This window comes from Oncorhynchus keta, chromosome 12 (genome assembly GCF_023373465.1).
Source record: "Oncorhynchus keta strain PuntledgeMale-10-30-2019 chromosome 12, Oket_V2, whole genome shotgun sequence".
Taxonomy (NCBI): domain Eukaryota; kingdom Metazoa; phylum Chordata; class Actinopteri; order Salmoniformes; family Salmonidae; genus Oncorhynchus; species Oncorhynchus keta.
The window spans coordinates 23,880,133-23,893,471 of NC_068432.1; the positions used below are offsets into that span (position 1 = coordinate 23,880,133).

General features: G+C 40.0%; 1 protein-coding gene across 2 annotated transcripts in view; it reads right to left on the reverse strand.

Moving 5' to 3' along the window:
• The window catches only part of LOC118391781 (active breakpoint cluster region-related protein), a 252,735-nt gene extending 245,611 nt beyond the window's left edge, over window positions 1-7,124 (reverse strand). The window contains exon 1 of one of the 2 annotated variants that reach the window (XM_052457875.1): window positions 5,988-7,124. In XM_052457875.1, the coding sequence (XP_052313835.1) occupies window positions 5,988-6,816 (829 nt within the window). In that variant the 5' untranslated portion in view covers window positions 6,817-7,124. The remainder of the gene's footprint in view (window positions 1-5,987) is intronic. The other variant, XM_052457876.1, reaches the window with a different exon arrangement.
• Between the last annotated feature and the right edge of the window lie 6,215 nt (window positions 7,125-13,339).

A 13,339-nucleotide genomic window follows, 5' to 3' on the forward strand; every position in this document is an offset into this window, starting at 1 on the left:
GATTCCAAAATGTCCATTTTTTTTTTTGTTAATTTTTTTTTATGTATCCAAGAAAATTGTAAAATAAGTTGACAACCCTGTTTGTAAGATTTAAATTATATCAAACTAAGCCGTTCATCTTTTCCATCTTTTTTTGGGGGGGCGGCAGCGTAGCCTAGTGGTTAGAGCGTTGGACTAGTAACCGGAAGGTTGCAAGTTCAAACCCCCGAACTGACAAGGTACAAATCTGTCATTCTGCCCCTGAACAGGGAGTTAACCCACTGTTCCTAGGCCGTCATTGAAAATAAGAATTTGTTCTTAACTGACTTGCCTAGTTAAATAAAGGTAAAATGTAAAAATAAAAAAAGATTTTCCAGTGATGAAGACATTGATGTCTCATGGTATGGTGGGGTATGCAAAGTTGGTCAACTTTGAGCACTTATCTCGTGAATGTTTTGGCATACAGGTCAAAAAAGTCCCTTTCTAACCACTTCTTCCATGGGCAAACATGTATGGAAAGTTGTTTTGATCAAATGGATGCTGTTAAAAAGTGATGGAATTCAAATGGATTTACCCTTTCAAAATCCACAACTCTTCACTTGAGCTCAGCAGTTTGGAGCGTGAGCCTGTACTTATTGTTCACACCTTCGGCACAAGCTATTGTGTGTGTCATTTCCCCACAAACACACATCCTGCCTGCCTGGCTGACAAGATGACACGCTGATCACCAAGGTAACACCACAGATAGGCCGTTGAGAACAGGCACTAACAGCCTGAGTTAATAGCCAAACAGCTTGACTTCCATATTTAAGCACATTCTCTAAATGGCTGAAATAAATGGGAAATCTCATTTTAAGTCAGTCTCCTTACAAAGAGACTAAATAATGACATAAGCCACATAAATTATCCTATGTGGGGAAATGGAGGGTGTATGTTGCTCAGAGGACAGCAGCCTCGGCTCAATGTAGTATAGCCTACTGTACTGAGCTGTCAGGGCCAGACACACACACACACACACAGCACATGTAGGCAAAGTACAAAAACATATTCCATAGACACACACGTTACATTGGGTAACAGCTGGCTGTGTTGTCGGCATACCAGCTAAGCAGGACGGGCCTCGACAGGCCCTGCATTTCTGAGAGGAGAGCGACGTGGATAAGGAGACGAACGTGATATAAAATTAATCTCCAGCAACGTGACAAAGATAGGTTTGTTCTCCACATTTCCAAACGAACCCTGCTGTTAGAAGTACAGCAGCCACAGTGCGGAGTTCACCCCCTTTCTAATTGCATTAGGTTAACCAAAACAACATGCAACGTCATGGTGTCAAACGTATAGTACACATAAAAGTAGAGATGGGAGTTGGCTGTAGCTTTTGTCATTATTGTTGTTAGTTTGTCATTGCTCATGAAGAACAGAAGAAGTCTAACAGGCAGGGAACTCGAAGCAGATGCAAATCCTCTTCTCGCCACCTTTTGAGGTGAAATATAACCTCAGCCAAGGTGTGAATTACCATGGAAATCATGCATCTTATCAAAGAGAGTGACTGGAATCCAACTGACCTCATTTTCTCTGAAAAAGACAAGTGACAGGAATGAGCAGAACTCTATGGTCTGATGTTTTGGTCCCAAGTCCCATACCATTAATCTAAGTGTTTCCCCTATATTCATTTAGCAGTGGCGCACTGCCTAGACTAGCTTTTAAGATCAGAGATCTTCCTTAGATTCTCATCAGATCGTCCGAGAAACATCCAAGGTAACTAGCAAGCTTGTAATCCTGTAAGTGTAGACAACCATATTCATAGATGTAATAATTGTTAGCTAAAATACATTAACATTACACTAGATAAATAATTATTTGGGTTAATATAGAATAGGTTGGTGAGGTCATTGAGATCCCTAAAAAAAAAAAAAAAAAAATGTCTCCACAAAATTATATTCACAGTGCAGTTATCACAAAACTACCACTAATAGGGGTGGTTAGAGCGTTAGAGCGTAACTAAAAGGTTGCGTGATCGAATCCCCGAGCTGACAAGATAAAACAACGTTCTGCCCCTGAACAAGGCAGTTAACCCACTGTTCCAAGGCCATCATTGTAAATAAGAATTTGTTCTTAACTGACGTGCCTAGTTAAATGAAAGACTGCAAATGCCATTTGTGCCACAATGCGCACTAGTGAAAACAGGTGCATCTTCCTCATCAATATTAATGTTCAGTCATGTTTACATTCTACGTGTTCCCGGGAATCCCACTACCCTGGCAGGCCATGCTCCCAACTGAGCTAAGAAGGACCAATAATGTTCATCGCAGTTTCAACAGGGAAACAGTACATACAGTTAACAAAATTAGAAAGCTACAATTTTCATTTTTTAACCATTAGAAACCCACATGTGGAGGAGTTTGTTTTCTTTTGCCCTGTGTTTGATTCGTGAGTTCACCTTAAAAAAAACTTGGTGGGCAGGCTTTTGTTAAACCCTAGACTAATGAAGAAGCAATTTGCCTTCATCAAAACAATGTTTTTGTTGCATATTTCAGTCTGGAAACTGCCTCAGTTTAGGGGGAGTTATCAGTGTAATCTATTCTAAATGGCACACTAGCAGTACGTAAAAAAGCTTTAAATAGACGAGACAAATGTATTATTCCAAACAGTGGTTGGAACGCATATTCCCCTACTTTAAATCAACCAGTCCATTTTGAATTTGCGCTAAAGATGTCGTGATTTGTCAAGAAATGTATCCCAACAGTTAGTTTTTAAAGGCAGTCATTTCTGTAGGCCTAATGGGAGGTGTGCAAAGCGTGCGTGTGTGTAGAGGGAATGGTCGGATCAAAATTGTATGAGCGACATGTAATGGAGGGAAAAGAACTGTGATCTGAACTGTGAACTGGCTCGGTTTATTTTTTGTTGCGAGTCGCTAATGCACATAACAAATAAAAGAAACCATAGACAAGTTTTAATTCAAGTTGATTCTTCGGGACTTTCACTTGCCCGAAGCCACCTGCGCACCTTCATTGCCACCCATATAATATTTGTGATTAAAAAAATATATAAAATATAAACAGTTTTAACGCTAATAATTTTTTTCCCCATTTGTCACTTTCCTAATTGAGACGAAGAGATCAAATTCAGCTTCACTCGATTTTCAGATGAGTTTCAAAAGAAGAGAACACAAGAAAATATTTATGCATTTTGAAGTATAATGTCCTTTAAAAAAAGTAACCTGAAGTGACCTTCTTAGTCATTCAACAACTTGGTAGCCCACTTAGTTGCCCACTTTCACTCAAAGTCGGGACTCGTGAAACCTGTTCTCAAAATGACTAACTTACGACAGTTTATTTCGTAACCGTTTCCTGCTCAGCCCTCTCAGCAACAGAACTGATTGACTGAAATCAACATTGAAGGTAAATCTGCATCTGGTTAACTGACAGACCACAGAGTGCATTGGAATTCATTGTCTATTCACCTTATTCAACCAGCTGATGCTGTCTGTCTGAGCCAGACTGGATTGTGCCACTAGAATTTAGATTGTCATTGCTCTAGCACCTGGTCATTCGAGGGACGAGGAAGCTGCACACTCTCTCCATTATCCCTAATGAACCACTCATCCATGTCAAGTCCCTCTCCTAGGGTACTTCCCTCGATACATGTGCATCATAGAACTATATACAGGTAAATGCCAAAATAAAAGAAACACCAGCATAAAGTGTCTTAATATGACGAGCCACCAGAACAGCTTCAATGCGCCTTGGCATAGATTCTGCAAGTGTCTGGAACTCTATTGCAGGGATGTGACACCATTCTTTTACAAGAAATGTGATAATTTTGTGTTTTATTGATGGTGGTTGAAAATGCTGTCTCAGGCACCACTCCAGAACCTCCCATAAGTGTTCAATTGGGTTGAGATCTGCTTATTGAGAGAAACACACTTTATACCCCTCTTTCAAAGTTACTGAGATCTCTTCTTCTGGCCATGGCAAAATAATGGGAAACTTGACCCTAAGCATGATGGGATGTTAATTGCTTAATTAACTTAAGGAACCACGTCTGTGTGGAAGCACCTTCTTTCAACTTTGTATCCCCCATTTAATCAAGCGTTTCCTTTATTTTGGCACTAACCTGTAGATACTGCCCCTCTCTAGAAGAACTGCCCCTCCTTACTTTCAGGCTATGCTCAAACCCTACTCCCCAACCAGAGTACTCCGTTCTGCCACCTCAGGTCTCTTGGCCCTCCCACCCCTACGGGAGGGCAGCTCCCACTCAGCCCAGTCCAAGCTCTTCTCGGTCCTGGTACCCCAATGGTGGAACCAGGTTCCCCCCGAAGCTAGGACAGCAGAGTCCTTGCCCATCTTCCAAAAACATCTGAAACTTCAAACAGTATCTTAAATAATTCTCCTCACCTCAACCCCTCCACCTTTTAATTTTAAAAAAGTCAAAAGTTTGGACACACCTAAAACATTTAAGGGTTTTTCTTAATTTTTTGTACATTGTATAATAATAGTGAAGACATCAAAACTATGAAATCACACATATGGAATGATGTAGTAACCGTAAGTATTAAACAAATCAAAATATATTTTATATTTGAGGTTATTCAAAGTAGCCAGCCTTTGCCTTGATGACTGCTTTGTACACTCTTGACATTCTCTCAACCAGCTTCACCTGAAATGTTTTTCCAACAGCCTTGAAGGAGTTCCCACATATGCTGAGCAGTTTTTGGTTGCTTTTCCTTCACTCTGCAGTCCAAATCATCCCAAACCATCTCAATTGGGTTGAGGTTGGGTGATTGTGCAGGCTAAGTCATCTGATGCAGCACTCCATCGCTCTCCTTCTTGGTCAAATAGCCCTTACACAGCCTGGAGGTGTGTTGGGTCATTGTCCTGTTACAAAACAAATTATAGTCGCACGAAGCACAAACCAGATGAGATGGCGTATCGCCACAGAATGCTGTGGTAACCATGTTGGTTAAATGTGCCTTGAATTCTAAATAAATCACTGACACTGTCACCAGCAATGCACCACCACACCTCCTCAATGCTTCACAGTAGGAACCACACATGCGGAGGACATCCATTCACCTGTGTAACCTTTATTTAACTAGGCAAGTCAGTTAAAACAAAGTCTTATTTAAAATGAAGGCCTACCGAGGAACAATGTGTTAGTTAACTGCCTTGTTCCGGAGCAGAAGGATAGATTTATTAATGTATTTTTTTATTTTTTTACTAGGCAAGTCAGTTAGGAACAAATTCTTATTTTCAATGACGGCCTAGGAACAGTGGGTTAACTGCGTGTTCAGGGGCAGAATGATAGATTTTGTACCTTGTCAGCTCGGGGATTTGAACTTGCAACCTTTCGGTTACTAGTCCAATGCTCTAACCACTAGGCTACCCTGCCGCCCCAAAAAATGTAAACGGGTGGTGAAATTGCACTTGCAATTCTAGCTTTGACTCTATGGACAGCTACATTGAGGAAAAATGTACTTCATATGCCTGTGGTGTGGTTGTCCCGCCTAGCTATCTTAAGATGAACGCACTAACTAAGTCTCTCTGGATAAGAGCATCTGCTAAATGACTAAAATGTCAAATGATTCAAATGTTAAATTGAGCTTTTCCTTGCTGTCATTTAGTCATGTGTGAACTGCCATGTCAAACATTCCTTGTGACTGACAAAACCAGAACAAAGTATTGCCTAATAAAGCCCAACAACCTGAGTAAATATTGACAAACTCCTTCAAGGATGCAATGTGGTTTTACCTGCTATTGTGGAATCTGGTGCAAAGGTTAACACTTTCCAACAATCTTTACTCAAACTTCACAGCCACAATCTCGTTCACTTATAATGCACTGTCATACAGTGCAGGCCATTGGCTAGTTATAGAGATTGTGCAACACCAGTCATTCTCTCATGATTGTCTTATCAGTGCCATTGCCATAAAACTTTGACTCCACAAATAACACCTTCCAGTGCTGTGTAAACCCCAACTGATGTGATCAAGCAAATAAATACATTACCTGAAGAAGAGTCTTCATGGTCGGAGCTCAAGTAGCCTTCACTGCGTTTGTCTGGAGTGCTGCACCCGGAACCACCGGTAAGGGTTGCAATGAAGGGCGCAGGTATGCAGGAAGGAGACTGCCTCCCATCATCACTGGAGTCGAAATCTCTGCTCTGGCGGAATGGGAACAGGGTGTCCGGGTAGGGTTTCGACCTCTGGCTGTCTCTGGTGGTCGTTTTGGTGTTCACCAGGTTGCTCTTGACGAAATTCTCATTGAGCTCAGCATCCTCGTATTCATGGTCACTAGCCTCCCTGCTGTTGCTATCAGTACCGGAATTCAGTTTCCCTATTATGCGGCCGATGCAGTTTCCATCAGCTTGAGAGAGCCCTGATGAGATCGCATTCCCTTGTTTCTGGAAGCTTGGCTTTCGCGGGGGCGCGGGGGGGATAAGTTTACCTGTCCTACTACTGATCCTGGTCGGCGGCTCTGGTTTGCTGCCTGGCGTCTGTAGTTTCATGCTTCCAGTACCAGGAAATTTCAAACTTTCGCCGTCTACTTTTTCATTATCCCATTTCCTTTCTGTTTCGGTCTTTGATAATATAGGTTCAACATTCAAGTTTTCCCATCTTTCCATGTCAGAACTTTTCTTCTGTCTAGCGATGGTGGTCTGTAGGTATATCACCTTGAATTTCTCCTCCGACAGCGCCTGCTGCAGCGTTTTGAGATTCGCTTTACGTGTTTCTAGCTCTGTCTCAACATCTTCCACCGAGATTAAATCCATTTTAGGTGCTTCCACGTCAGGAAATTCCCTTTTCCAATGTTTTTCGAATTCCTCTTGCTCCCACATATTGTCTCCTGCGAAGATCGGCGATTCCGTGTAATTGCCCCTTGGGGAAATTGTTCCCTTTATAAACAGTATTGATTCTGTCGCATATGGAACCTTTTATCGGCTAAAATTTCCACAAACTCATTCCATACTTGCCACTCCGTTGTACATTAACACACACACTTGTTAAATCTCCAACGCAATCGCTTGATCAGTTTGGTATATCCAAATAAAAAGTTTCGAGTTCCGGTAGATAGTCGGTGACGTAGACCAATTAAATGCGACAGTCGTATGGCGCGTTCAAATCAACTGGAAACTGGTACATCTCCGACCGCCGACTTCAGTGCGTTCAAGCCAACTGGGAACACGGGAAGAAACGATTTCAAGTGGGAGAAATCATTTTGAACTGTCATCCAACTCGGGAACTCGGCCTCTTTCTTGAGCTCCGACTATTATACTTGAAGTTCACTGACGTCATGGTTTGACCTCGTTTTTTTCAGAGTTGCCATGTCTTGAAAACACCAAAAGTGATGATGGAGTATTCTTTTTTAGATGTAATGTAGCAGATTATTTACCTGTGACCTTACCTGCATTAGAAAAAATTGAGTCCGAGACCGGGAGGTGGTCAAGGGAACCGAGACCGAGTCAAGACCAAGACCAGAAAAATGTTAGTTAAATTCAAGAGTTCAAGATGTCAAGTATTTCTGTGTTCATATTTCAGAAGAACATATGTATTCTTTAGATATTCAGAAGGGTGAAAAAAATGCATGCTGAGGGCAAATAAAGCCACTTTAAATTATTACTAACCCAAGTATAATGGGGGACAATGAGGGCCTTCTACACCTTCAGAGAAGGGCCAAGGATTTATGAAATAAAAATAATACTCATTCTCATTATATTATTATTTTAAATTATGTTCAAATTCAATCTCTTTAGTTTTTCTTAGAAAGTAAAGGGTTAACACTGAAGTTAAAAAATATATCCAATCAGGATTTCTTTGGTCTTCTCTGCTGAGATAAATCTAGCTAGCTAACTCAGCCATTGGCTCGGCCATCAGAAGCAAGATAGAAGGCATCTGCCATTCAACTGTATTAGGGCAACATTTGGGAGTGACATTTTGACTTGGGTAGGACCGTTTTTACAAAAAACTTTTGGAAACTTCTGCCTTCTCAAAGGCCAACAGGTCACTGTGTAATAGCGAGCAGTAATTTTCCCACGATCCAGCTAGCTCTCTTTGGTTGTAGGCTAGTTTGCAGCAGCTGCAGCTGGTGTTAACAAAGAGGATGCTGTTGCTAATTTGTTAGCTTCTCCCTTTTCGATAATAACTTTCAAAAATAAGTAACCGTTTACTGCAGTGGGCTAGATCAGGGTCACAGAGAGGGATTTTTTGCAGTCTTAAACAAATCTACTTAAATGTATACACACATGGTTATGTTTTTTTAAGACACCTGTACCATGTCAGATGCAAATTAAAAATGTACTCCATTTTTAGTTTGCATCCCAATATTACACTTTATATACATCACAGGAGACTGAAATATAACAGAATTGTTTGACATAGAAACACATTGGATTTTCATTGTTAATTATAATTATAATTAACAATTATGATTTTTTAAATAAATTGTGAAATTATGAAAAATATTAATAACATTCCACCCAAGAGGCCAAAGAGGGTACTTTTGGTCATTGACCATTGCAGGAAAGGGTTGTTTCAAATCATCATATGGTGAGTGGAACTTTGTTTTTTGTAATAATAATTGTAATAATTTTTTTGTTTTTGCCAATCTGATTGGGTGGGCCTGGCAGGGTCTTGCTCCCTAGTGGGTGCGCCTGTGTCCACCTAGGCCCACTCATGCCTTCGCCCCTGATGCAAACAGCACATGACCTCTGAATAGCACATCACAAATATTCTTCTAACCAAGACTTCGGGACAATCTTTTTTAATACCTTTTTTGCATACCCATTGTCAGTGGTGTAAAAGTACTTATGTAAAGATACTTTAAAGGATTACTTAAGTAGTTTTTTGGGGTATCTGTACTTTACTATTTCTATTTTTGACTACTTTTACTTCTCTACATTCCTAAAGAAAATAATGTACTATTTACTGCATACATTTTCCCTGACACCTTTCTACTAAGGTATCTTGACTTTTACTCAAGTATGACAATTGGGGACGTTTCCACCACTGCCCATTGTTGCCATAATTAGCGTTTACTGGTAGATATCATACATTGAAATGTTTTTCCTACCTACCTGCTCCACGCCAAAACCAGTTGAGAGCTACATGCTCTTGCTGCCTGCAGATGATACTCTGCTGAAACTAGGCTATGTGAGGCGCGCATGTGAATATCTATCACATGCTTTGGGATTTTGTAGACTACTTTGTGCATTATTTCACTATTGTACTACATGATTGATACAGCTTATACCTCCACTACACTACTTTGATACGCTTCAGTGGGGATTAAGAAGTGAGTATATGCAATGCCAACTGAAAATAAGTGGGTATAGGCGTATATCTGCATTTATAAACTGGGTGGTTCAAGCCCTGAATGCGGATTGTCTGACAAAACATTTATTTTTACTGCTCTAATTACATTAGCAACCAGTTTATAATAGCAATAAGGCACCTCGGGTTTGTGGTGTATGGCCAATATAGCATTGCTAAGGGCTGTGCGTAAGAATAGCCCTTAGCTGTGGTATATTGGCCATATACCACACCCCCTAGTACCTTATTGCTTAAATAGCCTCCACTACACCACTGGCCCTTTGTGTTTTACAAAAAGTGCATTCTCCTACACAAGCACGCTGGTATTTCCGTTGCTGTCCTTTCAGCATCAATAACCTATCACACACTGAAGGCCTAGGTCCAATAGATTTGCCACTGTGCAAACATGTCTATACTAGACATAAAGACTGTTCGGGTATTAATGTTTCAACAAAGGAGTGTATATATTTGGCCTGGCGAAGCGGTTTTATACACCAATTGAATGGAAGCTGATAATTATGGGTTTTTTACAGTGGTGGGAAAAAATACCCAATTTTCGCACTAGAAAGTTAAGTAAAAGTGAAAGTCAGCCAGTAAAATACTACTTGAGTAAAAGTCTAAAATAATTTGGTTTTAAATATACTTAAGTATCAAAAGTAAATGGAATTGCTTAAAATATACTTAAGTATTAACAGTAAAAAATATAAATAATTTAAAATGTATTAAGCAAAGCAAATGGCAACATTTTCTTGTTTAAAACATTTACTGATAGCCAGGGGCACACTCCCAACACATTATTTACAAAATATGCATTTGGGTTTAGTGAGTCAACCAGACCAGAGGCAGTAGGGATGCCCACGTGTTCTCTTGATAAGGGCTGAATTTGACCATTTCCTGCCCTGCTAAGCATTCAAAATGTAATGAGTACTTTTGTTTGTCAGGGAAAATGTATGGAGTAAAAAGTACAACATTTTGTTTTGGAATGTAGTGAAGTAAAAGTTGTAAAAAATATAGATAGGAAAGTACAGATACCCCAGAAAACAACTTAAGTAGTACTTTAAAGTATTTTTTACTTAAGTACTTTACACCATAGTTTTTTTACTCTGCTGGTCTCACAGAGAAATGATGAGTATTCACTGTCCAAGACCGAGTACAAATGTATCTGACACCGAGACAAGACAGAGACACTCAAAATGTCAAAATGTACTACAGCACTGCTTCAGTGTGTAACTGCTGATAGAAATATTTACATTGACAACTGGTTCTTGTATTAATCATGTCTCCATTTCATCAGTTTTGAGGCATTCTGTTTTCAGGCAGATTCCATTACCCATCCTTCTGTCTACACCGTTAGGAGGCCCAGTACGCATTTGGTATGCGCATCATGTATTTTTTGAAACTGCACTGTAGGTTAAGTGCTCGTAAGTAAGCATTTCACTGTAAGGTGAAATACCTGTTGTATTCGGCGCATGTGACTAATAAAACTTCATTTGATTTTGATTTGATTTGAGCTGTATTGGCTGCAGGGCCAGCGAAGAGATAATGGGGATGAACAATGAGTTTACTATTAAACATACTCATACAGTTCCATTGGGGTGGGTTGCTTTCATTCTGTAGAGACGTGTGCTCTAGTCTAATGTTTTAGGCTAGTACACAGTTGACTGTTATCATATGATAGAAGCAGCAGACATTACCTTTGGAGGGGCATGTGCTCAATTAACTCTGCAACGATTGACTTTTCTTCAGAAATGCCACTAGTTCGACGCCAAAACATTGACAACAAAACATATCGACATAGTAAAATAAATAAAAATGTGTCAAATAAAAATAAAGGATATTTCATACTGAAACACTCATATTAAAACCCAATGGTATTCACTTAGTTGATGGTTTATATTTAGGATGATGTTTTACAGCTTTGTCATTCTATTTTTTATTTTAAAAATAATCTTATTTAATTATTTCAAATATTTTAACATGTGATAAGGCCCACAGTGGGCCAGAGATTATTACAGACGCCTGTAATAATCTGAAGTACCCAGAAGGGCCACTAGATGGCATGTGATAGATTACATAAAATCCTTGAACGATACCAAAATTCTGGTAGTTTACTGGTAAACTTTGAAAGTTTCCAGTAATTTACCATCCCTTTGCAACCCTAGGTGGGCTATCATCTGATCATCGTGAATGCAGATTATGTAAATCAGCCTGTTAGCTATCTAGCTACTGTTGAAACAAACTAACTAGTCTTTACCTGTAGTTGTGACTGGAGTTTATTCTGCTGCTGCCTCTTAGGCCTACTAACAAATGGTCAAATTAAAGCCTTCCCTTCCCTGTTCCTGACCATGAGATGAGATGTATGCAACTCAAAAGGGAGCCACTGCTACACTAGCCTACCATTCAACACCGGTAGCTTCTGCTTGCAGGACGAGGGCAGCATGCGCAACATTTAAATAATGGGAAATTAATTTCAATAACGAGAGAAAAAATTGACTTAAGGTGAAATAAAAATGGTATAGTTAAACAATGCCACCAATCTGAAAGGGCACTTTTCTCATAGGAGGGCAAAAGGGAAGGTGCTCAGGCACCCTTAGACCTTTCTCTGTGCACTGGCCTGGAACAGGATAGTATGCACTGAACACACAATGCTTTTCTGCTAAACCAGCTTTTCTACTATATGTCACTTGAGTGGTTGGTTATCTACATGAAAATGTTATGCAGTTGTGCTTTGTGTATTTTATCAAATGTTATGCAAATTCGATATTATGGCACCGTGCTGAATGTGCATTGTTCTACCATTGCTAACTGGTTAATCAAATCCTATCAATTATGAAAATAAACTTTTCACAAAGATATGCCACAGACTTACACAACCCAAGAATGATGATATCTAAGACATGAAAATCTGTCTCTTACAAGGGAAACCCAAAACTTGATTAGATCATCTCAAATATGTTACTGTACACATGGCTGCATTCACCCAGACTCCCCGTAATCTGAGCTGTAATGCTATTCAATAGAAACCAGAACAATTCTATCACTCTTGAGAGTGGAGGGGGATACATGACCCAAGATGGGTTTGAGTGGCCTGTTGGATCCTTGCCCAGAACTGAAATATCATTCTCCTAAAAGCTTTCTTTTGCCTGTGGGAATCATAGAACCCCAATCAATAGTTTGAGAGCTTGGTTGGATTACCATACAGCAGGCATGACTGTAACTGGCCAATATACATGCAATTGTGAGACAATTAGACAAATCAGATTGCTGCCTGGTGGTGCCGGGTGAGATGACATTACAGAAAATGTGTGTGAACCTTCTGCTAATTTGTTCCTACTAACCAGATTTCTGGTATGTAAAAATACAGCTGTAAGATATGCAGGGCAAGGCTTCTTATCTAATCATTAACCAGGAGACTTCCTACTTTTTGATCTCAGTAAAAGTGACACATTGAAGACTACAACTCCAACCTATGAAAGCAATTTAGTATTAGACAAATTTGTTTGGATCCAATGGTTGGAAAGGGTACAATTACATGTTCTATTGACCACAAGACCAAGAGGCCATTGTTATAGCAATGCTGTCAGTTGAATTTGGTGTCTTGTTAATGGAGCTGTGCTGTCCTCTTGTGGTCAACATAATGTGGAAGGACCACCAGAGGGCAGACTGGGCTCACGGATAGTAGCCCAACAAGGCATGGGAGACAAGGTAACCAGAGGCAATTAAGCACAGCTGACGCTACTAATGACATACTCTCCTTCCCCTATAAGAGAGAGAATGGAACCAGCAGAGATTGGAGGGGAAAACTATCTCTGGAAGATGGACACAGAGACACAGAGACACAGAGACACAGAGACACAGAGACACAGAGACACAGAGACACAGAGACACAGAGACACAGAGACACTATCCAGGAAGAACCACTAAAATGGTGACAATCCCGTGACTTTTGTTGTAGTTTAAAGATAATCCTATTGTGTTCCTGTTTCATCTGGAGAAGAAGATGTATGTTTTTCCCTTGGAAGATTTTCATTGATTATGTGATAGTGTTGACCA